At 50.7% G+C, this 27910-nt stretch overlaps 1 protein-coding gene across 1 annotated transcript; it reads left to right on the top strand.

The window, feature by feature from the left end:
- The first annotated feature begins 1206 nt into the window (after nucleotides 1–1206).
- Nucleotides 1207–27910, top strand: LOC307096601 (ADP-ribosylation factor GTPase-activating protein 3-like). Its single transcript, XM_079800904.1, has 11 exons — nucleotides 1207–1484; nucleotides 5128–5187; nucleotides 6541–6587; nucleotides 7126–7265; nucleotides 10959–11087; nucleotides 11530–11652; nucleotides 17128–17259; nucleotides 23149–23272; nucleotides 24507–24597; nucleotides 25018–25139; nucleotides 26901–27910. The coding sequence occupies exons 1-11, from the start codon at nucleotides 1283–1285 to the stop codon at nucleotides 26916–26918; spliced, it is 1188 nt and encodes a 395-aa protein (XP_079657030.1). The 5' UTR covers nucleotides 1207–1282; the 3' UTR covers nucleotides 26919–27910.

Genomic DNA, 27910 nt, shown 5'->3' on the forward strand with positions numbered 1-27910 from the left:
ACCAGGATCGGGCCTAAACGGGCAGTCGGACATCCCTCCAGGAGTCCCAGATTGGAGAGGGTACAGGCTGGGTTGAGGGACAACCCCCCGCCGTGCACGAATTTCGTGCACCGGGCTTCTAGTACTGATATAAATGGATGATTGAATAAATGGGGACAAGGGACACTCTTCCTTATAGAAAATTTCCAAATCATGTATAATAGATACTCCCCCCTCAGGAGGTAGAGCTTTATCCTCTTCCCCTTGAATGTGGGCCAGACTCAGTGACCAGCTTCCCAAGACCAGACGGTGGAAAGGGAAACACAGAAGTTTACCGAGAAAAGACTGGCAGGCACCGCCTGACCAAGTGCCCAGGGTTGGCATCAGCAGTTCAGTCATGTTGACATGAGGTGGTGAGAAGGCACCGCGCCTCCATGGCTTTCTCCCCCAGCTCTAATCTAATCATGAGAAAACATCAGATAGACCCAAATGAGACACATTCTACACAATACCTGGTCAGTACCCTCAAAGGTTCAAGGTCATGAAAACAGGACAGACTGAGAAGCTCTGACAGAGCAGGGAGACGAAGGAGAAGAAGGGCATGCGGAGTGGGTCCTGGACTGGTCCTGGGACAGAAAAGAAGCCCTGGAGGAAAAACGTGAAATCCAAGTCAATCTGGAGTGTAGGAATGGGCCATGTAACTCTGAGTTTTGACAGATGCACCATGGGTATTTTAACATTAAAGGAAGCTGGGTGAAAAGTAAAAAACTCTACTGTCTTAGCACCTTCTCTGTAAACCTGAAATTATTGCATAGTTTATTTTTTTAAATATATTTTATTGATTTTTTTACAGAGAGGAAGGGAGAGGAATAGAGAGTTAGAAACATCGATGAGAGAGAAACATCCATCAGCTGCCTCCTGCACACTCCCTACTGGGTATGTTCCCACAACCAAGGTACATGCCCTTGACCGGGATCGAACCTGGGACCCTTCAGTCCACAGGCCGACGCTCTATCCTCTGAGCCAAACCGGTCAGGGCTATTGCATAGTTTAGATTTTATTTTTAAAAAGGTGGAAAGCCCGGCTGGTGTGGCTCAGTGGTTGAGCATTTCTCAGGGCACATGCTCAGGGGCTCATTCCCCAGTAGGGGGCGTGCAGGAGGCAGCCAATCAATGATTCTCTCTCATCATTGCTGTTTCTCTCTCTTTCTCTCCCTCTGCCCTCCTCTCTGAAATCAATAAAAATATTTTTTAAAAGGAAAAATATGGAATTTGAGCATTGAAACAGAGACTTAATATTATACATGTTTAAATATTACCCTTCCTTCCCACTAATCCAGGTACGAAGAGGTGACTATTTCGATGATTCGGTTTTCCCCTGCTTTGGTTTGTTTTTTATGACTTTTCTCGCTTTGCTTCAGGTGAGTGGACCAGGATGGGCCTCCACACACCCAGAACCGTCTTTAACACCCAGGAGCGTGGAAGTCCCCCCAGCAAATAATGAAGGTTGTTTTTAAAATTTTATTTATTGATTTCTAGAGAGAGAAAAACATTCATCTGTTCCACTTATTTATGTATTCATTGTCTGATTCTTTTTTTAAAATATGATTTTTCTTTATTTCAGAGAGAGGAAGAGAGAGAGAGAAACATCAATGTGGGACAAATGTCTAACATTTTGGAAAAAAATAGTAAAGCAGAATTCCTTCTTTACTCTTTATACCAGTCTAAATTCAAATGGACCAAAGATTTAAAAATAAAAATGAAAATATGAGACTCGGCTGGCATGGCTCAGTGGTTGAGTGTCAACCTATGAGCCAGGAGGTCATGGTTCGATTTCCAGTCAGGGCACATGCCTGGGTTGCGGGCTCGATCCCCAGTGTGGGGCGTGCAGGAGACAGCTGATCAATGCTTCTCTGTCATCACTGATGATTTTACCTCTCTCTCCCTCTCCCTTCCTCTCTGAAATCAGTAAAAAAGTATATTTAAAAAATGAAAATGTGAGGGCGCTAGAGAAACGGGGGTGAGGCTTTCCTGCCACCCTGGAGCGGGAAGCCCTCTGGGCACATCCAGGCCTCGTGAAAGGAAGAGATTAGTGGTCTGACCACTGGAGAGGTAACACTGGGGTCTGAAGAAGTGCTTCAAAGACATGATAAAAATTTGCAATTCGCATATAGACCCGAAGCTTGGTTCCTTAATATGCAAAGAACTCTGACAGGACTGGTTTCGTGTGATTTGCAGCCTGTGATTATTTGTGTGTGTGTGTGTGTGTGTGTGTGTGTGTGTGTGTGCACATGACCCTGAATGCCTGCAAAGAAGACATTGACACATCCCCGAGGGGCGTTTAGCTTTTGGGTTTCTAAACACCTTCCACTGCGCTGCAGTCGCGCTGGCCTGTGCGCCTTTCCTGTGTCTGCGTTCTGTTTGGGACTCTGACCCTGGTCATCACGCGGCCACCTCCTTATTGGAGCCTCAGCTCCAAGTCCTCTCCTCAGAGAAGCACCTTCACCCCGCCCCCCCCACACACACACTACAGCCACGGCCACGGCTGCGTATACTGTCCTCCTCATGCACAGCACGCCTCCGTTCTGGGAACTAACGTGTCCCTAGCGTCCATGTCCGTTGTGTGTTCCTCCCACTGGCTGTGAACTCCTCCAGGGAGAAATTCTTTGGGAAGAGAAGAAATCTGCCTGAGCCAGTGGCTGGTTTGTCATTGTCCACAAGAGAGAAGAGAAGAACTAATTCCAACACTCGCCTGACTGACACAGAGGAAGGTGGGGTTTATACCTTCTGAAATTCAGATGGTCGTGTGAGCATCGCTACCCTTACAGCCTGTCAGCACAAAGGCCTCTGAGATTGAAGGGCACCTGCAGGGAGACCCCCATAGCCTCTCGAGTCCTGTGGCTCAGTTCCTTTCACTCACTGAAAACAGGTAACTAAATGCACAAGACTGTCCTTGTAAATATGTTTTCACTACCTTGTTCGCCGAAGAGCTTCTCCGTAAAGGTTTTCTTGTTTAGAATCCCCCCTCCTTTTGCACCTGCAGCAGCACCCTCCTGCCTCTTCTCCGTCCAGAATTTTCTTAAGCAGCTGGTCGTGAGGGAGACGTGCTGTCTCAAGGCCTAACCCCGAATTGCATTTGTCGGCACCGGCGGCCAGGTGCAGTCTGGAGTAATGTAAGGACTGCACAATAAAAAGGAGAGAACAAAAGAATTTTAACAACTAGGACAGTAGGCCTGGAGTTCTCTGCTGCTGCGTTCTTACTCCCTGCGGCTCTCCACCGCCCAGAGCAGTTCTGGCCGTCCTGGGTGATCCGTGCACGCGCTGTCAGCTCTTTTTCTACAAAACAGCATTGTTCTTACTCATCCTGCTTTGCCTATTTAAAGGCCTTAACTAGAGTTTACCTGTTAAATATTTATAAAAATAAAACGGTGCTTTCCTCTGTTGGGCCTGCCACTTTTTAAATAACAACTTTATTGACGTATCATTCACATACCATAAAACTCAGCCTTTGAAGTATGCAATTCAGTGGTGTTTAGTATATTCACAAGGTTGTGCCACCATCACCACTCATTCCAGAACATTTCCATCACCTCCAGAAGAAACCCGTCCCCCTTGATAGCCCCTCCCCCTTCTCTGCTACCTCCCTCAGCCCCTGGCAACCACAGTCTGCTTTCCGTCTCTAAGGATTTGTCTGTTCTGGGCATTTCATAGAAGTAGACTCAGATAATATGTTGTCTTTTGTGACTGGATTCTTGTGCTCAGCACAATATTTTAAAGGAGCATCCATGTTGTAGTATTTTATGTGCCAATATTTCATTTTTTTTGGCCAAATAACATTCCATTGTGTGGATATACTACATTTTGTTTACTCGTTTTTAAAGTAATAAAATTAAAATAACAACAAGTTTTTAAATAAAGGCTTAATAAGAGTTCCTAACCAGGATCATTTTTTAGGTCATTTAGAAAATGGCAGATTTCTTGGCAACTGAAAATTTAGATTTCTATCATTGATATGATTGGTGTTAGAATTTCAAAATATTAACATATGTACTAGGTATCTTGAACTGTTTAAAACACCAGCTCATAAGGTAGAATTCTGAATGACATTAATTAGGGAGACCACTACCATCTTATTCTATGCCGGAGCCTGCCGGCATCAGTCGAACAGTACCTGCAAGGGGGGTGAGGATGAGGAAAAACAGACAGAAAACAGGATGGGATTGGGAGGACAGTAGCACTTCCCGCTTAGAGTTTATTTTTCTCCACACTTTTATACAGGGTCAGTCACGTTCCATACATTACATCATTCCTATAATGTGGTAAGCATAATTATACCCCTTTGTTTCAGGTTTCATACTGACCTTTACACAAAGCTCCTTATCTTGGCTAAGATCCCAACGGCTATACCTATACATACACCTCTGACATCACCTAAGTTCCTTTCCATCAGATAATCTAGCCATGCTTCTTGCTGAAGGATAATTACACTTATACATTAACTGTGCTTAAAGGTTAACTAAGCTCTAGGGGGCAGAATGTGTGATTACTAACTATTGTGCTTAGGGGTCTCTAAGCCTAAGAGGGGGGCAGGATGCATGACTAACCTTGGGAACAGGCAGGCCACTTTGTGAAACCTGCCCTCGCAGGACTTTGTCAACTGAGGTCGCTCCCGACAATTCTATAAAGCAACTTGACAGAAAACACACTTTTATTTTAATGCACTTTTTAAATCAAAATTATTTTTTCTTTTTTAATTCTCACCTGGGGATAATTTTTGCAATGCTTTTCAGAGACAGTAGAAGCGGGGAAAGAAGGAAGAGAGAAACACTGATGTGAGAGAGACACATCAACTGGCTGCCTCCTGCACTCGCCCTGACGGGGGGTGGGGAGCAAACCCATAACTGAGGGACGTGCCCTGGACCGGGAATCAAACCTGAGACCCTTTGGTTCGTAGGCTCCAACCACTGAGCAACACCAGCCAGGGCTTAGTAAAAAATTCTTATAATGGAATATGGAGCTAAAAAGAAAGGGGATCATTGACAAAATTGAGTAAGATATGTAGTACTCAGCAAGTTAAATATATTACATATTCAAAAGCAAGTTTGGTGAGTATATTTTCTGATTTAATATCAATATTTTTAACTTGCAGGTGGACCGGAGCAAGGACCAAGTGTGGAAGGTCTTAACGTACCAACCAAGGCAGCTCTCGGTAATGTTCTGACTTAGAGAATGAGATTCATTAAGAAAGAAATGGCTCCTGTCTTTGCCTTCCGCCTAGAAGGTATAGAGTCTGTGGCACCAGGACTATTAATCCTTAGTTTCTTTACAAGATTTTATTAAGCCAACATGCTGCTCTGTTAGCGGCTCCAGGCTGACCCGCAGCCGCAGCTGTGGGCCTGGCCTAGGTGGCTGGTGGGGCTCTTGACTGGCGGGTGTGCTGGGCTGGTTGATGTTCCGGCATCAGCAGAGGCCAGAGCGGCCGCACCACTCCTTTCACTCAGGGGCTCTCAGCATCTTCTCCTCTTTCTGAGTTTACAGTAGGTGAACTTAACCTTGACTTGTTCATTATCAGGCAGGTAGAATCTGAGTTGGTGCATATCACACTGCACTAATTGGAAAGCAACTGCTTTAGTGAAAAGGAACCCAACTTCTAGAAACGTTCTAGATCTTGTCCTCGTGTATTAATAGGCTTGAAGGAGGTTGGGAGCACACACCTAAAAGCGGTGGTGGGAAGAGAGCGTGTGGATCTCCTTTCCACTTGCAGGGGATGATGCTCTTCTCTCCTGAGGCTGAACGTTTTAATCTGCGGTTGCTTGTGGTTTTCTGCTGCCTCTTCCCGTTAAAGCAGGTTCTCACTTTGTAAGGAAAAATTAAAGTTGTATCCTTACTGGGTCTCTGGCACATGGTTCTAAAACAGAACATATGGCCCATGATTAAGGTTTTCCCAAAAGACAATTCTTAGGAACTCTTCTAAGCAAGCATGATATGTTTCTGTGCATTTAGAAAGTGCTGCTGCTAAAATAACAGGCAGCTTTGCCCTCTTGTTGAGTAATACGCTGAGTTCGGTATGTAAGCGGAGGGGAAGGCATAGCCGGCCTGCTTGAGCTGTGTATGCGGTGCTGGCTAGCTTCGTATTGTAAACGAACTTGGGAAGTTTCTGAAGAGAAGAGTGAATGGGAGGGAGTGTTCTGGTGCACCTGAGGCGTGCTCCCGAGAAAGTGCGGGCAGCCAGCTCTTCCTTTCCCTTCGCTGTGGTGCCCACGTGGTAACACTGAGGCCTCCACTTCGATGCACTCATAACAGGCGGGCAAAAGTAGGCTTACAGTTGTGAGTACGCGAATTATTAAGTATTAGTCATTAATTATTATATTTTCTTTACCAACAACTGTAAACCTTTGCCCCACCCTGTACTTGCCTTCTCGATGACAAACTAATGTGGGAAATGTTACCGTCTCCTAAATAATAATATACAATACCGTAGAGTTTTTTTAAAGAACACAATTAAAATAGAAAAAGTGTGTGTTTCTGTTGGTCTGACTTTCTACTTTGTATTTTTTGACAGAGGTTTCCTCTCTCATAAAAAAGAAACCAAGTCAAGCTAAACGAGGCGTGAGTATGACGTGTGAGATACCTGGTAGTTCAGTTCTGAAATAGCCTCTGCCCTCGAGAAAGCCACCTGCCGCTGCGTTTTTGTTACTTTGAGCCATTTTATGTATAACAAGTACGGCCTGGGTAAAGACCCCATGCTTTGCTCAGTGAGGTGACTGTTGTGCCGAGTGAAGGTTTTCTGGAATGGGTGTTGAACGTTTCTTCTGTCAGTGATGAAATTCTTAAAAACCACACCAGCACAGGCTCCCTGAGTGTCTGTCCTGGTTGATTTTGCAGCATTTCGTGGGCCTGGGGGGTGTCACTGCTGAGCTTGCAGGTACCGCACTAACTGGCTGCGATCCTGCTCATGTCGCTCCGCTTGCATGAGCTTCAGCTCCTCTGTAAACGGGGGGGGAGGAGGGAGTGCCCACTTCCTAGAGTTGTGAGGTCCAAGGAGGGGAACAGGTGTCCAGGCTGTCGTAGTGCCTCCCGCAAGTGCTAGCTGTTGGCACAAAACTTGTCAGCAGGTTGGTAGCGTGTAATCTTGTGTGTCTTCTAGCTTGGGGCCAAAAAAGGAAGTCTGGGAGCCCAGAAACTGACGAGTACATGCTTCGATGAGATGGAGAAACAGGCCCAAGCTGTGGATAAGATGAAGGAGCAGGAAGACCTGGCCAGGACGGCGCCGAAGGAAGACTCGATGTGAGTTTAAGTCAGCTGCAGGGATGGGTCTCAGGGAATGGAGCTCCTCGTTAGCGCCAGGTGCACTTTTCACGGGTGTGAGGAGGGTGATGCACAGCTGAGCTTCGTGAAAACAAGGGCGGCAGTGGAGTGGCCGGGGGGAGGAAGGCCGGGGCGCGGGAGAGCAGCGGCGCGTCCCGGGGAAGTGAGGGCAGGAAGGGGAAGACCGTGCCGGGCGCGGTCACCCAGGGAAGATGCTCAGCACCATCAGTCACGAGGGAAACGCGGGAGGCCCCTCCCTCACCAGGAGGCGGCATCGAGAAGACAGCAGCAAGTCTGGCGAGAATGGAGAGAAATGAGGTCCCTTATACCTGGCTGGTGGCCATGTAACAAGTTAAACCTGAAGTTACCGTGTGACCAGCGGGTCCACTCCTACGAGACGTTAAAAAATAGGCCCACACAAAAACGTGTACGTGAGGGTTCGTGGCAGCATTAATCCCAATGGCCAGCAGGAGAAACGGCCCTGATGTCCATCAGCTGCGGGATGGATGGACATGGTGGGTCCATACACGGGAATATTATTCAGCCCTAAAAAGGAGTGAGGTACTGACACAGCTACCACAGCATGGGGAACCTTGAAAAGTTTGTGCTGAGAAGCCGGTCGCAAAGACCACGCCTGTGTGATCCCATTGATGGGAAATGTCCAGAACAGGCGAACGCGGAGCGATGGCAAGCAGACCATGCTTGCAGGTTGGGGCCGGGGAGGGAGAGGGGCTTGTTGCTCCTAGGTGTGGGGTTGGCTTTGCCAGTGATGAAATGTTCTGGAATCAGGTAATGGTGGTGGCACCCCTGTGGGTTATGTGCTTTAAGGGGTGCATGTGATGGTGTGTGAATTACAGCTCCGCAATGAGAAAGGATCTGTCATGCGAAGCTCCATTGAACGTGGTGGCTGACTTCTGAATAGATGATGGGAGGCTGAGGTATGTGGTCTCCAGAGGTCCTGAGCCGGATCGGTGTGAGTCACACCCGGCACAGATGAGAGGGACAGGAAAGAGTGTGGAAATGCAGAGGGAATTGAGATGCGTGTGCGGTGGGGACGGCTGGACGGGAGGGGAGGGCTGGAGCTCGGTGGAGTCGGCGGTAGATTAGTGTTGTCTGAGGAGGCCATGCTGCAGGTGGCATTTTGGGCCGTGAGTTTGGCAGTGATGTGCACATTAGGCAGCAGGGGGAGGAAACTGGAAACCAGGAGGCCGTCAGGAGACCGGTGTGAAGTAACCTGAGGGCTGTTTCCTTCGTGTTGAAAACAGAAGAGAAACATGAGCGTCGGGGAAGTGACGTGGTGACGGTGACAGGTCACGAGGGGGCCGCGGCCCAGAAGGAAAGGCAGCTTAGTCCTGTTCTCCGTTATTTTCACACGTGTTTTACCAGGCTTAGCTTGAGGGATTGCAGACTGCATGATGAAGACAATAATTATTATTTTTTGAGGTTATTTTGAGGATCAACTTAGTTACTGCTCATTAAAGTACATTAAACCGTGCCTGGGACGTAGTAAATGCTCAGTCATTCTGATTTCTTACTGTTCATACTAACCGTCCACTAACTGGAACTTGTACGGTGAACCCAGAAAACGTGAAATTGTCATTTAACTCATAGAACCTAGGGGGCAGCGCTGAGCTGCATTTAGGGTAAGTGTGGTTTGAAAAGATGCATGTAGAATTGTAGTTGCTCCGCTTCACTGTAATCTCTCCGAATACGCCCGTTTCAGACCCTGGGAGGGGGCTTCTCTTGGTGTTGGGAGTGGGCTCTGTCCAGGGCTCCAGGGGGCGCTCCCAGAGCGTGGGCCAGCCCGGGCCCAGGAGGGCGCAGACCGGGGTAGGCAGCACGCTCCTTCCCGCGGGCCAGGGGCTGGCGCCTGGGGGGTCTTACGGCAGCAGCACCAGCCTCTGCTGTGTCTTGTCAGGACTGGGCCATAGACTGTGAAAGCGGAGGTGCGGGTGTGGATGTTGATGAGTTTGATTTGGGAGCCCATCGTTTGGAAGTGTCCTTGGCCTGTTCAGAACAGCCGCACCGCTGTGCCTGGCTCACTGTCCGCCTCCGCCCATCGCTGCCGGGTTCAGGCCAGGCCTGTGCCCGCTGTGTTATCCCCAAGACATGCAGCTGCTATTCTGCAATTAATGAAGTTACTCACTTGATTCAAGTAAATAAAGGTCAGTTCCGTGAGCTGCCAGGAGCAGTGCTATTTCCTGTACCCCAGACTGAAACTGAACTGTCCATGCCGCAGCCTCGCCCTCGCCCGTGGCCGCCTCTCGGCCCACCCTGAGGTGCCTGTGCGCTGTCAGCAGGAAGAGGGAGAGCGGCAGAGTGCCCCCCGCCCCCCCCCCATCTGAGTGTCTTGCGGGCCCTCCCTGAAGCTGGCACTGGGAGGGGCGCCAGCCGTTCTGAGCAGCGCGAGTCTGACTCTATCCGTTAGAGCTCGCGGGCAGGCAGGGCACAGTGAGCCCGGGTGCGGGTGCACGCTGTCCGCAGTGACAGCCGCCGCGGCGGGTCCTCAGAGGAGAGCTCGACCTGCATCCCCATCCGTTCACCTTCTCCAGCAGCATCTGTGCCAGTTACGTCCATGCATGATTTCAAACAGATCCATGTTTCCTTCCAAATACGCTTGAAAGAGGATGCTTTTCTGAGTAACCCAACGGGTATATGGCCACAACCTGCGCTGCAGGACCAATAGCTAGGCAAGAGCGCAGTCTGCCAGCTCCACACCAAACAGAGAAGCCCTGCTCGACTCATCAGGGAAGGAACCAGTAAGAGCGAGATTACGTTTCCTTAGTGAGAAGCTCTGCCCGCACAGGAACGCACGTGCAGGGTGCGGAGTGTGTGCGGCGCTCGCCTGGGAGCGATGGGTGACAGCTTACCGCTCTGTCAGCGGGCTGAGCGGGCAGAGCCCCGATGTGGCAGGCAGACCGCGTTTCGGGCCCTGAGTGTGTTGCTCTCTTCCTGACGTGCAGACTCTGGTTACTGCTAATGTGGGCACAGTTTTCTTTATGGAAAGGTAGGTACTTATAGCGTCTTTAGCAATCAGAGTAAGGCCAGTGCTCTGTGTCCGTGTTTTTGCCCCTTTGGGTGCCTTATTCGTTCCAGGCGTTCGGAAAGTAGATGCTCGGGTTCTGACTGACGGTAATGCAGGGCAGTCTGTGGCAGAGGAGGGACCGTTCCGTTTGAAATGCTTTCAGAAGCCTGACTACGTAAAGAGAACAGGGAATGTTTTTGTAAATCGAAGCATCTTTTCCTTAATTTATCTATATATATATTTATTTTAAACCAAAGGAAACCAATGAGATTAACCTCTTACTTTTGATGTGTAATAAGGAAGTATAATATCAGCCCAAGTAAGAAATTCTGCTTTTTACTATTCTATATGGAAATAACTTTGGTGTACGTTGTTATGCATAGTAGGTAATATAAGTTATTATTATACGGTAATAGGTCATATAAACCAGGACAGTAATGTAGGTGCAGCAGCAACCAAAAAGTGGCTACAAACTCATTTACATTTTCTTGAGCATCTACTTTAAAAAAATGCCAGCTTGCCTTCAGAATTGTTAATCATGGGGAGAAGCACAAAGGTAGAAGTATAAGGGGCATGTTTAATTTTGCTCAGTATTTGATCTTAACACAGAATTAACACTGAGTTAAGGAACACTTGGTTTTTGGCAGCGTCTCGTCCTTACGATTGGCCTATAAGGATCTTGAGATTCAGATGAAGAAAGACGAAAAGCTGGCCGTGAGCGGGAAAACGAAGCTGGAGTCGGAGCGGCTCGGCATGGGGTTCGGAAACTGCAGGAGGTACGTGGCCCGCTTTCTCGGGGCAGAATCCCGGCCGGTTGTCATCCTGAAGGGTTTCCCGTTACCTTCCACGTCAGCAGCATCTTCTCGGCTTCCTTCCTCTCTCTGATTGTGTACTTTGTGCTCGTGTTGATGACAGCATGAAAACTCCCAAACCTGGTTCTTAGAAAATGGGAAATAGGTCTGACTTGTCCCTCAGTGGATGCCCCAGGCAGAGCCCCGGTGCATGTGACTGTATTTGTGTAACGGGTTCCAGTCCTCACTAAGGTCCAGTAGTTTTCAATGCTAATACCAACAAAATCATTTTTATTGTTCATGTTTTTAACCCCACCAATCAACGTATTTTTGTTGAGAGGATAGATGAAAACATTCGTTGGTGAATATAGTGTCTTTATGAACTAACTAGTGTCTTTTTTTCCATTTTATTCTCTGTTTTCTCAAGTGGCATTTCACATTCAGCAACCTCAGATATGCAGACCATTGAACAGGAAACACCAGTCACAGCAAAACCGAGGAAAAAGTACAGCGATGACAGCGATGACACATATTTTACTTCCAGCTCCAGGTAGTGTGTTAGAAATCATCCTTACAGTGTTGTTTTGACAAGCAGTGATTAGGATGAACTTACTCGTTTACTTCCCTGCTTTTTGTTTTGTTTTGCTTTTAATATATTTTTATCGACTTCAGAGAGGGAGAGGAAGAGAGATAGAGACATCAATGATGAGAGAATCATTGATCGGCTGCCTTCTGCATGGCCCCTACTAGGGATCTAGCTCACAACCCAGGCATGTGCCTTGACCGGGAATCGAACCGGTGACCTCCTGGTTCCTGGGTTGACGCTCAATCACTGAGCCACACCCGGCTGGGCTACTTCTCTGTTTTTAAACGCTTTGGCTGGAGTCAAGGGGTCCTTTGAAAAACGCTGGGGAAACATTTGTAAGAAGGCAGTGTTTGCTGATAGTAAGATGTCTGGCCCAGCCCGTGTGGCTCAGTGTGGACCTATGAACCGGGAGGTCACGGTTTGATTCCTGGTCAGGGCACATGCCCGGGTTGTGGGCTCGCTCCCCAGTGTGGGTCGTGAAGGAGGCAGCCAATCAATGATTATCTCTCATCGTTGATGTTTCTATCTCACCCTCCCTCTCCCCTCTTCTCTGAAATCAATAAAAATATGTATTTTTTTAAAAAAATGTTTGATAATAAGGAAGGAAAATTGGAAAGTGGAGAAATGTGCAAACTCCTGAAGGAGCATATTAAGTTATAGTCTTATTCCCAGAGCTGGAACGTTTCCCAGCTGAGCCTCTTGTTTCAGAATACCAGCTCAGGGGTCTCCAGTCTACAGGGCATAAACAAATTCTCTGTGTGCGTATTTATTAATAAATTACTGCTGCACTCTGAAGGCTCCCAGGGTAAAGCCGCTCCCTGCCCCTGAGCGCTACCATCTGATCAGACGAGTTGCCTAACTGGTGTGATGCTGACCCTGGAGAGGGCCCTGGTTTAGGTTCCAGTGGCCTGCAGGGGCAGGGGCAGGGGAAGGGACAGAGGAAGGGGCAGGGGCAGGGGGAGGGGCAGGGGGAGGGGCGGGACGGGATGGGGGAACAGGTGTGAACTTGAATCATCTCACTTGTGAGGTTCCTTCAACAACCTGACCAGCACAGGGACAGTCCTGCTAAAAAGGCACCCGTAAACTTGGGATGTTACTGGAGGGGGCACCCGCTGAGCAGCGAGGGGGTAAGAGTGTAGGCCCAGGAACCAGGCGGCCTGGATTTGAATCCTGACTCTGCCACTTAGTACAGTGTGACCTTGGCCCAGTTCCTTAGCCTCTCTGTGCTGCACTTCCTCTGTAAGTTCGGATGCTGGCCGTATCTGCCTCACAGGCAGTGTGAGGGTCAAGTGCATTCATACCAACAGAGCGTTTGGAACGGTGCTTGTCTGTTACTAATGTTATTTTACCTGCTGTTACTGCATAGAAACTCAATTCAAGAAGCATGTGACTCAGTCTAAATGTTTGATTACTGTTGTTAGACACTTAAATAGACCTCACTGAGGGCCACCTTCAAGTGAGCAGTTTGGGGAAATCGAATGTGGGCCTGTCGTTAGCGGTGGTGCTCACAGGGAGGGGGGGTTTCCTGCCACTGCCATCTCGGGGGGTGGCAGTGGAGTTGGGGAGCAGTCATGCAGGCTTGGAGCGTTTTCACGTATGTAGCACTTGTTCTGTTTCATTCTGCTCCTGTCCAAGCTCCTAGAGAGGACTATCCATCGCTTCAAATTCTCTCAAGTCCAGATATTTTACCAAAAAAAAGAAAGACAGACAGACAGACATGCCTAGCTCAGTGGTGTCCCCAGTCAGAACCTCAGCCACCCGGCAGCTTCCTGTTTGCCTGTGTGAGTAGCCTGGCTATCACCCCAGGGCGCGTCTTACTTAGAGGTAACACCCCAGTCACGCCTCTTAAGAGAATTTAAGTCCTTTCCTACAAGGTAAGGGAAATGTTTAACTTGCTTTGGAAGCCACATGCAGTCAGGTCATGTCAGCTGGTGTTAATGAGGGCGGGCGGGCGGCTCCGCGGACCTGGGAACGCGGCTCTGCACGTGCCTCTGGCCCCCCACACCTTCGGATGACTTCCCTGCTCGCTCGCCGCTCCTACAGAGGAGAGCACAGGGAAGCGGGAACCCGGTTCAGGTTCCGTGGGCACTGCTGCGCGGTAGCCATGGTCGCCGCGTGGGAAAGGGCGGGGCCCTAGGAACCCGCGGAGCATCACCGGCCGGCCCTGCACAGCTCCACCCGCCCGCGCTTGCCCAAAGCTCGGCCGGAGCGCCAGCCCTGCAGCCCTCGTTGCTAGGACACAGTTATTTCTGGTTTGAAACCTGGGAGCAGATGGTGTTTTTATAGGGACCACACTTGCTGGGTTCCTGCCAGGCAGACCTGGGTGCGTGTGCATCGGGAGGAGCTGCCGCCTCCTCTAGCCCTCTGGGTCACCCCGAGGGTGGGACGGGCTGGCTGTCCTGGGCAGCTGAGGTCCGGCCCGGGCTCTCGGAAAGCCAGCAGATTAGTGCCGTGCAGAGCTCTCATTGCTTCCAAATTACTCATTAGCCCGTTAGAACTTGAATTATGAATTATGGAAGAGTGCTGTTTCTATTAAAAATAAGGTCAGCCATCTCTTTGTTTTTATTGAGTTCCATTATTTCCAGGACATGGACAATGTAATTATATATTGAGCACAAAGGGAAGAGACGAGAACAGTTTGCTCAGCCTTATACTGTCAGCGTAGCCTGCAGGGGGGCGCAGTGTCTGCAGCCGGAACCCAGATATGATGCTCGGGTGCCCGCAGCGAGGGCCAAGGGAGGTTTCCAGGCTTGAGAAGGACCGAGTGGGAGGGCAAAATGAAAGTAAAAAGCATTGAGCCCCGCTGGTGTGGCTCAGTGGTTGAGCGTCGACCTATGAACTAGAAGGTCACAGTTCAAGTCCCAGTCAGGGCACATGCCCAGATTGTGGGCTCGATCCCCAGTGGGGGGCGTGCAAGAGGCAGCTGAGCAATGATTCTCTCTCATCATGGATGTTTCTGTCTCTCTCTCCCTCACCCTTCCTTTCTGAAATCAATAAAAATACATTTTTTTTAAAAAAGTAAAAAGCATTGAACACTGGGATCTAGAAATCAAAACAGTAGAAGGTCACTAAGGATGTGGAGGTGAGATCTGGAGGTGGTCTTGTTTCTGAGGAATGGCCATTCACAGTCCTGTCGCCCATCCTCCCAGCGGGCAGCTGGGGGCCTGGCCCGAGGTCTGTCTGTCCCGCGGTGAGTGCTGCGCCCGGCATTGTGGGAGCTCCGAGGGGGGGGAGGGGGTTGGGGGAGGTGTGGGAAGAGGGCTCCGCCCACTCACGGAAAGCGGCTCTTGCTAATCAGTAGGACCCCAGCGGAGTGGCTGCTCTCTCCTGTTTTTGAATAATTCAGTCGTTTTCTTAAAATCTGATGCCCCTACGGTGCAGCACTTAGGTTTATGTAAATGAGGATTTCCTTACAGCGATAGCAAATCTGCAAAATCTAGTTCACAGCCTCAGATTGGGAAGAGCCTGGAAATTCCAGCCACCCCTGTGCAGTGCCCCGGCCACCCAGCACCCTCCGGGGGCCACCCAGCACCCTCCGGGGGCCACCCAGCACCCTCCGGGGGCCACGCAGCACCCTCCGGGGGCCACCCAGCACCCTCCGGGGCCACCCAGCACCCTCCGGGGGCCACCCAGCACCCTCCGGGGGCCACGCAGCACCCTCCGGGGGCCACCCAGCACCCTCCGGGGGCCACCCAGCACCCTCCGGGGAGCATGCAGCACCCCTCGTCAGTCCATTCAGACTTACATCTCCCTGGGTTTCCGAGCTCCAGTCAGCCAGCCCGGCGGGCGGGGGCTGACGGTCTGCTCGCCCTGAGTCCTCCCCTCAGCTCACGTGGCTGGACATTCCTCATGGAACGGGCCAGTTCTTGCCCGGACCCTACAGACAAGGGCCTCGGACACAGGACTCTCCCGCCGGCAGGCAGCCGCGTCTTCCAGACCTTCTGCTCTGATGTGACGTCAGGTCACTCCGTCGTCTGGTCTCCTCTCTGCGTGGGGACGGGTGCTGTTCCGCCCAGCAGGGCCCGTGCTCGGGGCTTCGGGGCTTCGGGGCTCCCACTGACAGCACAGCGAGGGCTGGTCAGCTTCCCGGGAGCCCGAGCGCTTCGAACGTTGTGCGTTCCCCGCCCGAGAGAGGCGAGCGGGACGCCGTCTGCTCTTCATGACCCCCTTGAGGAGGAGGCTGACCCACATCTGAAGTCCTGCTTTCTCCCTGTGGCCCACATAAACTCTCACCTCTGCTCGAACAGCAGGTTTATCCCTCGCCTCTTTTATTGTTTGTTAGGAAAAAGAGTATATTTGTTCTTAGCTCTCCCTCCGCCCCAAGTCCTGGCTCACTGGGGTCCCTGCCTGTTTGTTTTCTATTCATCTCTGATTTGCAGGCCCCTCTCACAGCCCGGCTGTCTGTGTCTGTCTGTCTGAGCGGCTCCCTGTGGCCTGGGAGCCAGTGCTCACCTCGAGCTTCCGTCCCGACTCCCTGCCGAAAGCCTGGAGCCACATTCTCCCCATCACCTTCCTTTCCCGAGACCTAAGCTGGAGTCCGCCTCTCTCCTGACCTTCCTGAATCCCAGCTTTCTGGGGCGTGCGCAGCTGGCTGGGCTTTCCATCCGAAGCTGTTATGAACTCTGGGATAACACGGTCCCTTTTTCTTAAGGCTCTGGCACCTGCCTCCCCTCCCCATCTCCGTGCTGTTCCAGCAAACCCTGCGGCTCTGGTCACTCTCACCACACAGGACCCAGAGCTGAGCCACTGCCGCGCTTGGTCTCTGGGCCCTGCCCTGCTCGGTGATGCTCAGCTAAGGAGAGTGTAAAGGGGCCCCGGAGGCCATCTCCTCCGCGATGCTTCCAGATCCCGTTCACGCCCACTTCAGGCTGGAGGAGCGCCCGCATCACGCGGTCCGATCCCTCGCTTTGTCTGAGTCCAGAGGGCGGCTGGTGAGCGTGGTTGACATTGAGTGGTGGTTGCTGCGAGGACGCAGCCTTGTCCTGTGGCTGCCAGGCGGGCGTTGCCGGCGGGAGCTCCTCGGATGCCGTCTGTTCTCCAGGCCCAGCAGCAGCAGTTGTGACTGCTCACTTGGCAGAACTAGACCCAACGGAAATGAAACATGTCACCTGTAGCCATGTGCTGTCCGATAGGCTAGCTTATGCTGCAGTGACAAACATCCCCTCAGCCCTTAACACCACGGCTTATTCTTCGCTGGTGTCAGCTGCGGGCACAGGTGACCGCGTGTCCCTTACGTGGCACCTGCCTGCGGCCGCAGCGCCTGGAGCACCTCTTGCAGCAGGGGAGGGGGGGCTGGGCGAGTCGAGCAAAGTCCTTGGGAATGACTCGCCTCGTGTCTGCTCCTGTTCACGGGTCAGGCCACGTGGCTGCCCGCCACTCGAAGGGAGCCGGAGGCGCAGCCCCCCTGTCCCCGACGTCACTGTTCTCCTCTCTCACCAGGTACTTCGACGAGCCGATGGAGTTACGGAGCAGTCCTTTTTCTAGTTGGGATGACAGTTCAGATTTCTATTGGAAAAAGAAGAGCATCAAAGAGACTGACACGGTTCTGAAAGCCACAGGCTATTCAGACAGGTATGGGGACTAAACAGTGGGACTGTGACCCGGAGGCTAAGGAAAGTCTCTGGACGGTAAACGATGTTGTTCTATTTCGAGAATATTCTTGGCATCCAGTGTTCTGGCCTCACCTGTCCCAGAACGTGGTTTGAACGGGATTGTGCGGTAACCGCCTGTGTAGACTGGTTTACTTCCGTGTTCTTGGGGCCTGGAGACACTCGTGTTAGGTTCCTTCCTCGTCATTGCTGAGCCTGTTATCCATGCAGCGGCCGAAGAGCTGCCTCCAGCGTGGGGATTATGAGTGAAGGACTGTTTCGTTTATTGTCCAAACCAGGGAACGCTGGTAGTGCAAGGTGACACTGCCAGTACGCTGGCCAGCAGGCGTCCTGGGCTGTCCTGGTGACTGGAGCTGCGCTCAGCCTGCTCACGCTGTGTCCCGCGTGCCGTGGAGCAGCGCCTTGCGTGCGTGGTGGAGTGCTCAGTGTTTACTGCGTGATCTGCGGGCCTGAAGGGGGAGACAGGCCTGTTTTAAATGGAAAATTCCTTCAAGTGTTGTGTGGTTTGGATGTGTACTAATTTTTTTTACTAGAATTTTCAGGCTTTTTAAAAGTTGCCTGAAATCCTTTTACAAAATTAGTGCTGTTGGCTTTAAAAACAAAATGGCATGTGTATACATTATAAATAAGAAACACATTTGCCTCACCTCAGATTAGTTGAACCTATTTTGCTGGGGTTTTGTTTGTTTTTTTGTGCTGAGAGCACAAGCTCTACTCTAGCAAATGTCAAGTATACACTGCAGTATTGTTAACTCAGTCCCATGTGCACTTCGGTCCCCAGAACTTACTCATCTTGAAAATGAAAATGTGTACCTTTGACCAACGTCTCATTTCCCACCCCTCCCCCACCAGTCTACTCTGTTTCTCTGAGTTTGACCTTTTTAAAAAAGTTTTGATTCCATTTGTAAATGAGATCATACAGTATTTGTCTTCTTTGTCTGGTTTATTTCATTTAACATAATGCCCTCCAGATTCACCCATGTTGTCACAAATGGCAAGGTGTCCTTGTTTATGGTGGAATCATGTCCCATTCTATACGCACCACACTTTCCTGCCCTTTCACCCCCGACAGACGCTGAGGTCGTCTCCACGTCTCGGCTTTTGTGAGTAGTGCTTCAGTGAACATGGAATTGCAGCTGACTCTTCAGGATGTTGACTTTGTCTCCTTTAAATATACACCCAGGAGTGAGATGACTAGATCATATGATATTTCTATTATTTTTTGAGGAACTGTCATACTGTTTCCCATGGTAGCTGCACTAATTTACCTTCCCACCAACAGTGTGCAATGGTTCCCTTTTCTCCCAACCTCAGCAATTCTTATCTCTTGTCTTCTTTTTGTTTTTGTTTTCTTGTTAATCCTCACTGGAGGATATTTTTTCCATTGATTTTTAGAGAGGGTGGAAGGGAGTAGAAGAAAAGAGGGAGGGAGGGAGGGAGGGAGGGAGGGAGGGAGGGAGGGAGGGAGGGAGGGAGGGAGGGAGGGAGGGAGGGAGGGAGGGAGGGAGAAAGAAACATCCATGTGAGAGAGACACATTGACTGGTTGCCTCCCACATGCAGCCCGATGGAGCTGGGATTGAACCTGCAACCCAGGGAATCGAGCCCTTGACCCTCCAGTGTGAAAGACCAGTTCTCTAACTACTGGGCCACGCTGGCCAGGGCTCATCTCTTGTCTTTTTGATGACGAAACCTCCTTGTTTGATTTGCACTTCCCAGATGATTAGTGACGTTGACCACCTTTTCATGTGCCTGCCTGTTGGCTGTAAGCTTTCCTCTTAGACTGCGTTTGCTTAGTGTTGGTATGTTTTGTCTCCATTTTCATTTGTTTCAAGACATTTTTTATTTCTTCTCTGACCCTGTGGTTGTTCAGGAATGTGTTAGTTTCCACATATTAGTGAATTTTCCAGTTTTCCTGCTGTTGTTGATTTCTGCTTTCATAACCATTGTGGTTGGAAAAGATACTTAATATGATTTCAGTCTTCTTAAATTTGTGAGGACCTCACATGTGATTTAAACTCGCTCTGTGACCTAACATGACGCATCCTGGAGGATGTTCTGTGTGCGCTCAGAATGCGTGCTCTGTGGCTGTTTGATGGATCCCTGAGCATGTCTGTTGGTCCATTTAGCCTAACATACAGTTCGAGTGCAATCTCCCTTATTGGTTTTCTGTCTGGGTGATGTGTCCATTGCTGAAAGTGGGGCATTGACGTCTGTTATTGTCGCTGCACTGTCTGTCTCTCCCGTCAGCTCTGTTGGGTGCACATATATTTACGATGGTTATTACTCTTTATGACCTGACCTCCTTTACCATTATGTGACCTTTGTCTCTTGTTGCAGGTTTTGGCTTAACGTCTGTTTTTCCTAATAGAAATATGGCTGTCCCTACTCTCTTTTGGTCTCTTAACTTTCAGCCTATGTGTATCCTTAAGACTGAAGGCAGCCTGTAGTTGTGTCTTACTGTTTTTTATTTGTTTATTTGTTTTTTCTTTAAATATTTTAATTGACTTTTTAGAGAGTGAGGAACGTTGATGTGAGAGAGAAACATCAATCGGCTGCCTCCTGCACACCCCCTACTGGGGATCAAGCCCGGAACTTGAGCATGTGCCCTGCTGAGAGTCGAACGGGCAGCCTTTTGGTGCGTGGGATGATGGCTCAACCACTGAGCCACATGGGCCAGGTCTCTTTCAGCAGTTGTTTGTTTGTTTGTTGTTGTTGTTGTTTTTCAGCACATACTTCCTCTTTATTTAATAGATTGATGAACTTGCATAAAAATGTGCTTATCTTCATTAGTAATCATGGGAATGCAAATTAAAACGAAGTACTATTATATGAATCAAAAATAGTCAAAATTATTAAGACATTTAGCAACACCAACTACTAGTCTATAATAATAAAAGCATAATATGCTAATTATACTGGGCCGAACAGCAGAACGACCATCCGGACGACCTTCCAGATGACCTTCCGGACCAAGCTGCGGCTGCAAGGGCCAAGGCAGCCACCATGGTTGCGAGGACCGAGCCCCTTGCACAAATTTCATGTATCGCACCTCTAGTCCTTTATAATAAAAGGCTAATATGCAAATCGACCAAATGGCGGAATGACCGGTCGCTATGAAACTCAATGCAGGAGCTGCCCCCTGGTGGTCAGTGCGCTCCCACAGAAGCCGGACTTATGGCTGGCAAGAGCAGAGGGGTGGGAGGAGCCTCTCCCACCTCTGTGGCAGCGCTAAGGATGTCTGGCTGATGGTACGGACATTCCCTGAGGACTCCTGGACTGCGAGAGGGTGCAGGCCAGGCTGAGGGACACCCCCCCCCCTCCGAGTGCATGAATTTCATGCACCGGGCTTCTAGTAAGATATAAAAGAGCAGAAACTCTCATACTTTTAATAGGGGAATACATTGGTAACACCAGTTTGGAAAACTGGCACCATTTTCTGACCTAGCAATTCAACTCCTATCTATATACACAACCAAAAAATTATGTATATACCCTGTGTTTAGAGCAGCGTTATTTGTTTTGTTTGTTTGTTAATCCTCGCTGAGGATACTTTTTCCATTGATCTTTTAGAGATAGTGGAAGGGAGGGGGAAAGAGAAAGAGAGAGAAACATCGATTGGTTGCCTCCTGCAGGCACCCTGACCAGGTCCAGGGACCAAGCCTGTAATCAAGGTAATTTCCCTTGACCTGGATTGAACCATGATCCTTCGGTCCACAGGCTGATGCTCTGTCCACTGGGCCACACCAGCGAGGGCAAGTGTTATTCTTTATGTCCCCAAACTGGAAATGGAAATGTTCATCTCTAAGGGTGAGAAGAAAAAAAGGCAATGGTCCAAGGATGCTCTGGATTGCTGCCAATTTGTAATTCTTGACATGCCTGGCTGCCTAGTGGCTACTCACATGCTCACTTGTGACATGCTTTGAGCTTTATGTTTATGTTTTGCGCAAATAATCTGAATATATGTCATACTTCATTCTGATACGGGATTTTTGGACTGGAACACGCGGTGTTCCCCTGGGCAGGATGGTTCCCCGGATTCTTTGTCCGTCGGCGTGGAAGAATGGATCCATGGATGGAAGGTGGTATAGCAAGGTGGAGATTTATTGAAGAACAGTACAGACTCCCACGTGGGGGGGGGGAAAGAGTCCCCAGCAGTTGTTTGCTTTTTTAAAATTACTGATTGATTTTAGAGAGAGAAAAACATCGATTTATTGCACTTACTTATGCATTCATTGGTTGGTTCTTGTATGTGCCCTGACTGGGGATTGAACCTGAAACCTTGGCATATCAGGATGACGCTCTAACCAACTGAGCTACCCAGCCAGAGCCTTTTAGCAGCTTAATTATCATCCCACTGTCTCCTGGCCTCCAGGGTTCTGCTGAGCAGCCCACTGACAGCCTTCCTGGAGCCCCATTGTCTGTGACGAGTGTCTCTGCTCTTGCTGCTTCCAAAATTCTCCTTGTCTTTGATTTCTGACAGTTTTATTGGATTGGATCTGTTTGGGGATTATGAGCTTCATCTACCTGGATGTCCCTATCTCTCTCCAGACTGGGGGAGTTTTTAGCCATTATTTCGTTAAATACACTTCTGTCTCTTCCTCTCTTCTCAGTCTCCCAGAATGTGTTACTTTCTTAAGAGCATCCCATAATTCGTGTAGGCTTTCTTCACTTTTTCATTCTTTTTTTCTCCTCTGACAGGATCATTTCAAATGAATGATCTTTCAGTTCACACATTCTTTCTTCTGCTTAAGTCTGATGCTGATGCTCTCTGTTGCAGTTTTTGTTTTCTTCATTGGATTCTTCAGCCCTGGAGTTTCTGTTTGCTTCTGTTTTATGATTTCTGTGTCTCTGTTGAACTTCGCAGTTTGTTCGTGTATCATGTTCCAGATTTCGTTGAGTTGTCTGTCTTGTCGATTCTTGTAGGTTGCCGAGCTTCCTGAAAACAATATTTTGAATTCTTTGTCAGGCGATTCTTTGGGGCCGGCTACTGGACAGTTACTGTGGTGTCGCGTTTCTGTGACTTTCTGTGACTTTGCATTGAGGAAGCATCGCCTCCTCCAGAGTAATGGCTGGCTGGCTTTGGGTGAGAAATACCTTCACCAGTCGGCCCTGCTGGGCACCCGGAGGCTTTCTCAGACCCTGTGTGTGGATGCACCACTCCACACTTACTCCCTTTCGGGGTGGATTCTGAAGCTGGTACGTCTCTCTCCCCCACAAAGCCAGGCCGGGGGCTAGAGCCTCCCTAGGGTTTGCTTTCCTGAAGTGCTCAGGTTCATGTGCTTCCTCCTAGTCCCACAGCATCAGGTGGCTTTCTGCACCTGCTTACTGGCTGTCTGCAAGGGCTGGCACCCACCACCTGCATGTGCAGGGTGCCAGCCGTGGGGGGAGGGTTGTGTGGTGAAGCGCGCAGAGCTCTGGGCAGCACCTGGGGGCCGGTTGGCAGCTCCGCAGATAAAGTGCCCAGCAGGCCGCGGGCCGGCCTCCCTGTGGAGTCTGCCAGTGATCTGTAGGACCCGGTGCTGCGTGGCCGTGCCCCACACAGCGGAGACCAGGCACCACTCACTGCCCTCTCACCTCCCCACGGGAGAAGTTGCGGGCCAAGTGGGTCCCTCTTGGCACCGAGCTGTGCCATCTTGGGAGAGGGATGATGTGGGCCCAGTGAAACTGCTCCTCCCGCCTTCTTCAATGCGCCCCGTCTTGGATTTCTGGCCCCGGGCTGTGCTGGCACCTCTGCCGGACCCGACCCCACCAAGGGGGCCTGAGACCCGTGTCCGGAGGAGCAGGCGGGCGGAAGCTCCGATTCTGCCGTCTTGCTGATGTCGCTCCGATTTCGGCTGTTTCTAACTGTAGGCCTACTACTCGCCGCAAGCCAGACTATGAGCCAGTTGGGAACACGGATGAGGCCCAGAAGAAGTTTGGCAACGTCAAAGCCATCTCCTCAGATATGTACTTCGGAAGACAAGACCACGCTGATGTAAGTGTCCGGAGGGTTCTGTGCGGGCCCCATGGGCAGGGGTCTGGGAGTGGGGAGAGCAGGTGATGGGTGCTGAGTGAGATGGGCTCAGGCTGCGAGAGGCCCCTGGCCCCGGGGAGCTGGAGCCAGGACTCGGGCCCAGGTGTTTCTGACTCCTCACCACACCGTGCTGCCCTGGGGGGGGGGGGGGGGGCGCGACCGGAGGGTAGGACTGTGTCTCATGTTTCTCTCACTCCATTCTCAGTGTTCTGAATAGCCATCCATTCAATCTTTTTTTTAATCCTCGCCTGAGGATATTGTTTCCATTGGTTTTTAGAGATGAAAGGGAGGGAAGGAGTGGGAGTGGGGGGAGAGAAAGAGAAGGGGAGAGAGAGAAACTTCGATGTGAGAGATGTTTGCCTCCTCTATGCTCCCTGACCAGAGCCGGGCATCAAACCTGCAACCAAGGTACATGCCCTTGACCGGGAATTGAACCCACAACCCTGAGGGCTGACACGCTAACCACTGGGCAAAACCAGCCAGAGCCATTCAATCTCTTTTGACTAAACTTCAGGCAGTTTTGATACATCTGTAACTTAATAATCTCTAACCAGAGTTAAATGAAGTGTATGGGTGTGGGTTTTGGAGGGGAGATGTATTTATTTCCAGGCTGTCGCTTGTCTGAGTGGAATCTTGCTAAGCAGTAAAGCGCAAATGGAATCGGAGAGGTTTCGGCTTCCTTCTAATTCGGAAGCCTGTGTGCCTACGCAGCGCTCCGGGCCGGTGCATTGCGGGCTCCTTGCACTGTCAGAGAATTCTTCCTAAAACGTCCGGTTTTATTCGGTGGCAGTAGCACGCTCGCCGCATTTTAAGAGCATTTCACGAGCCACTCGCTTTCCCGGCCCTGAAACCCTCCTTGCTCGGAAGTCCACAGCGTCAGGCTCAGGCTCGGCCAGCACAGCGGGTGTCGGAGGACAGCTTCCTGTCGTGGCCCTTGGCGGGGGGGGGGGGGGGGGGGGGGGGGGGGGGGGCGCAGTCCCACAACAGAGATGCCGTCTCTCGCCTCTGGTGTCCTCGCACTGGGTGGCCTTGGCGTCCTCTGTGGCTCTGTGTGCTGGGATCGCCGCTGGCCCCTGGGAGTGCATCCGGCCGCTGCGGGGGGAGCCTGGGGACAGTCAGTGACCGCCCTCCGGGTTCTGTTTGTCAAACTGCGTGTGTGCTCGGGGCCTAACGTTCCTCTCCCTGGTCTGTCCAGTTTGAAACCCGGGCGCGGCTGGAGAGGCTGTCGGGAAGCTCCTCCATCAGCTCGGCCGACCTGTTTGACGAGCAGAGGAAGCAGGCGGCAGGTGAGGCGGCGGGGCTGGTCTCCGTGTGTCTGGGCGCCCTCGGTGCGGGGCGGGGGGGGGGGGGGGGGGGGGGGCGGACACTGCCGGCAGCTGTGCCGCATGAGCAGGTGCCTTCCAGCCTCAGTGCCCGGTGAGCCGAGGTGGGTGCCAGGGCCTGTGCTCTGCCCCTGGCCCCCCAGGACGGGCTGGTTGCTGACGGGTCCCTGACTGCGTGGGTGCGGGCAGGGCAGTGCGGCTCATGCGCTGTTCTCCTCTCCACTCCTGGTGTGCTGGCCCCTGGTCAAGGCCACTTCCCTTGGTGACCACCCTGGCAGAGGGGTGCTCGGCCTTTGGAGGGCTCCCCAGTCCCTCATGGTCGGTGCTGCGTCACTGGGCGGCTGCCGTGGGGCGGAGTGACCAGCGCGCCTGCTCTGTGTGCAGGAAACTACAACCTCTCGAGCGTGCTGCCCACGGCCCCCGACATGGCGCAGCTGAAGGAGGGCGTGCGGTCCGTCGCCGGGAAGCTGTCCGTCTTCGCTAACGGAGTCATGACCTCCATCCAGGTCAGCGGGGCTGCGGGGACGGGTCTGAGGAGGAGGGTGGGCTCTGGTTGTGAAAATGAGACGGACCACTCTTCAGTCGCTAGGAAATTGGGTTTTACGTCATTGATCTAGGTGTTTGCTGCAGTGTAACCCAGGACATCATAAAAATCAAAAGTCACCATTTCCTACTTGTTACATTTTCTAATTTATGACCCTCGGGGAATTGTTACAGGAATTATCATGGTCCTTATCCACTCCTTTCCTACACTGGAACAGAAATACTAAGAAGACAGTAAAAATGACATTCTTTTTATCTTTAAAAAGGTGTTCTGTGCATATCTTTTCCAAATTAAAAAAGATTACATGTGTATATGTAATCCTGTTTTTAGATGACGTTTTGTTATGAGCATTTCCATGTAAGCAAAAATTCTTCAAAACCAATGGAAATACATGTCATTTACATAACAATTCTTCAGGTTGGCTCTTGAGAGAGTATTCTAACCTTCAGTAAGGCCAGGGTGGGCCAGCTTGTATGCAGGGTGGGGAGAGTAGGCTCACAGTTTATTCTTGTCTTATTATTTATTAACTAGAGCCCGGTGCACGAATTCATGCACAGGTGGGGTCCCTTGGCCTGGTTGGCGATTGGGCCGATCAGGGCCAGCGGAGGTTGGCTGGTGGGGGGAAGGGCCAGCTGGCTGGGGGAGGGACTATGGGAGGTTGGCCGGCCAGGGGGAGGGGCTGTGAGAGGTTGGCTCTGGGAGCACACTGACCACCAGGGGCAGCTCCTGCATTGAGTTAGTGTGCATTGTAGCGACTGGTCAACCAGTTGTTCAGTTGGTCGCTTAGGCTTTTATATATATAGACTAGAAGCCCTATGCACAAAGATTCGTGCAGAATGGGCCTTCCTTTCCCTGGCTGCCGGCAACGCCTTTCCACTCCGGCCCCGCCTTCCCACACTGCCCAGAGGCCCTGGGTGGCTGGGGCGGCGTGGAATTCCTGCATTGTCACTATGGCAACAACGCAAGTGTCCAGCCCCGCCCCTGGCCACTTGGCGCCTGTGTATGCAAATTAACCCACCATCTTTGTTGGGTTAATTTGCATACTCCTGATTGGCTGGTGGGTGTTTCAAAGGTACGGTCAATTTGCATCTTTCTCTTTTATTAGTGTAGATTATTGTATTACTTTCCATACACACACCTGTACACCTCCTTTTGCCCACCCTGTATAACAACCGAAGGCCACCTCTGATTGGGCGAAAGGCTTATCTCTGAACCTTCTGTTCATGTCAGGTTATTGCAGGGCATTCTGTCATGAATGTAAGACATGGCCCCGGGGAGTAGGGCCTAGTGGGGGGCCCTGGTGCCTGCAGGGTTCCCAGGTGGGTACAGGCCTCCCTGGAGAATTCCGGAGGCCCCTGCTGAGGCCCTGCTGGGAGTGAGTGTCTGGTTGGGATGCAGAGCTGCTCATGTCCCTGGGAGCTGAGCCCATTGGTCCTGCCACGTCGGTGACAGTCCTGGTGACAGATGAGCATCCCAGCCTTAGTCACGCCCACCCTGGAGGTGAGCAGTGGAGGCACAGAGAGCTGGAGTGTGCCCCTCAGCGAACCAGGGTCAGGTTCAGACTCCACCTGTGCTCCTCTGTCCCCATCACACCTGCCTCTGGGGGCTCGCCCGGCCTGCACTGCCCGCCCTCCACACTGCTCCCCAGGCAGAGGCCAGGCGGCGGGAATGAGGAAGTGAGTCGAGTGTTTGTAACTCTCATCCGGGCTCTCTCTCTCTCTAGGATCGCTATGGTTCTTAATGCTGATGTCATGTGCTTCCCGGAGAAATTCCTCCTTAAGGGACCGACGCACCGCAGACTGCAGCGCAGGCGGCCGTTCTGCAGGTGGCTCTCTGCCTTGTCCCGCAGCCCTAGACACGCTGCCTCCTCTTTTCCTTTGATGTAGAAGCCTTATTGTCATTTCTGTTTGTGTTACTTCTGCGCATGCCCTCTCTGCCAGGCCATGCATCTCCTCGCTTTATTTCCTTGGAATCTTAGTTCTGACAGCTGGGGGCCTGGAGACATGGCCCCGCCCACCCCTGAGAACAGAGAGCCTTGAGTGGGGTCTCAGCGTGTTCCACCCGGGGGCTAGGGGCTCAGAATCAGCTGGCGCCAGCTGGGCCTGGAGAAACGAAATCCACAACAGACATCTCAGTAGCAATGGAGCAAAAAATAAAAACAAAGACCAAAATGGCGTCTCACTGACGGATTGCTTCGTGATATTGCACATAGTCAGGTGACTTCAAAATAATGTTTAAAGTCACCTGTCCCCTTGTAAATTGTTTATTTTTATGACCTATAAATTCCAAAATAATTTCAGTGAGTGCTTTTAACAAACCTAAGTTTCTGCGTTGCCGAGGGAACTGATCCTTTGACAAGGTGTGGCTGTTTGAATCTATGAGAAATATAAGATGAGAACTCCCTAAGTGCATTTATAAATCGATAGAGTGTACAGAATTAAAAATGAATAAGATACACTCACGGAAAACATTTCAGTACGTGGGAAAATAGTAGTTGTAATTGGGTAGTTTTGTTAATATTTTTTATCTTAATATTTGTTTTTTAAAAATTATAGAATGTGTATAAATAAAAATAACTTGGCTGTGTTTTAGACAGCATTAGAACATATTGTTCAGAACAGTAAAATGTATTTGAAATTTGATGAACCTGAAATATGGTTCCAGCTGAATATTTTGTGAATCTTTCTTAAAGCTCCGATGATTAGACTTTGAATAAACAGTTGCAGCAGGGGC

Source organism: Cnephaeus nilssonii, assembly GCF_951640355.1.
Source record: "Cnephaeus nilssonii genome assembly, contig: SCAFFOLD_151, whole genome shotgun sequence".
NCBI lineage: Eukaryota > Metazoa > Chordata > Mammalia > Chiroptera > Vespertilionidae > Cnephaeus > Cnephaeus nilssonii.

Excerpts from the sequence above, each read along its gene's own strand:
- LOC307096601 (XM_079800904.1), top strand. The coding sequence starts at position 1,283 with ATGTTTAAATATTACCCTTCCTTCCCACTAATCCAGGTACGAAGAGGT. Across the intron at positions 5,188-6,540 it reads ACCAACCAAGGCAGCTCTCG|AGGTTTCCTCTCTCATAAAA; the intron begins GTAATGTTCTGA and ends ATTTTTTGACAG. Across the intron at positions 7,266-10,958 it reads GCGCCGAAGGAAGACTCGAT|CGTCTCGTCCTTACGATTGG; the intron begins GTGAGTTTAAGT and ends GGTTTTTGGCAG.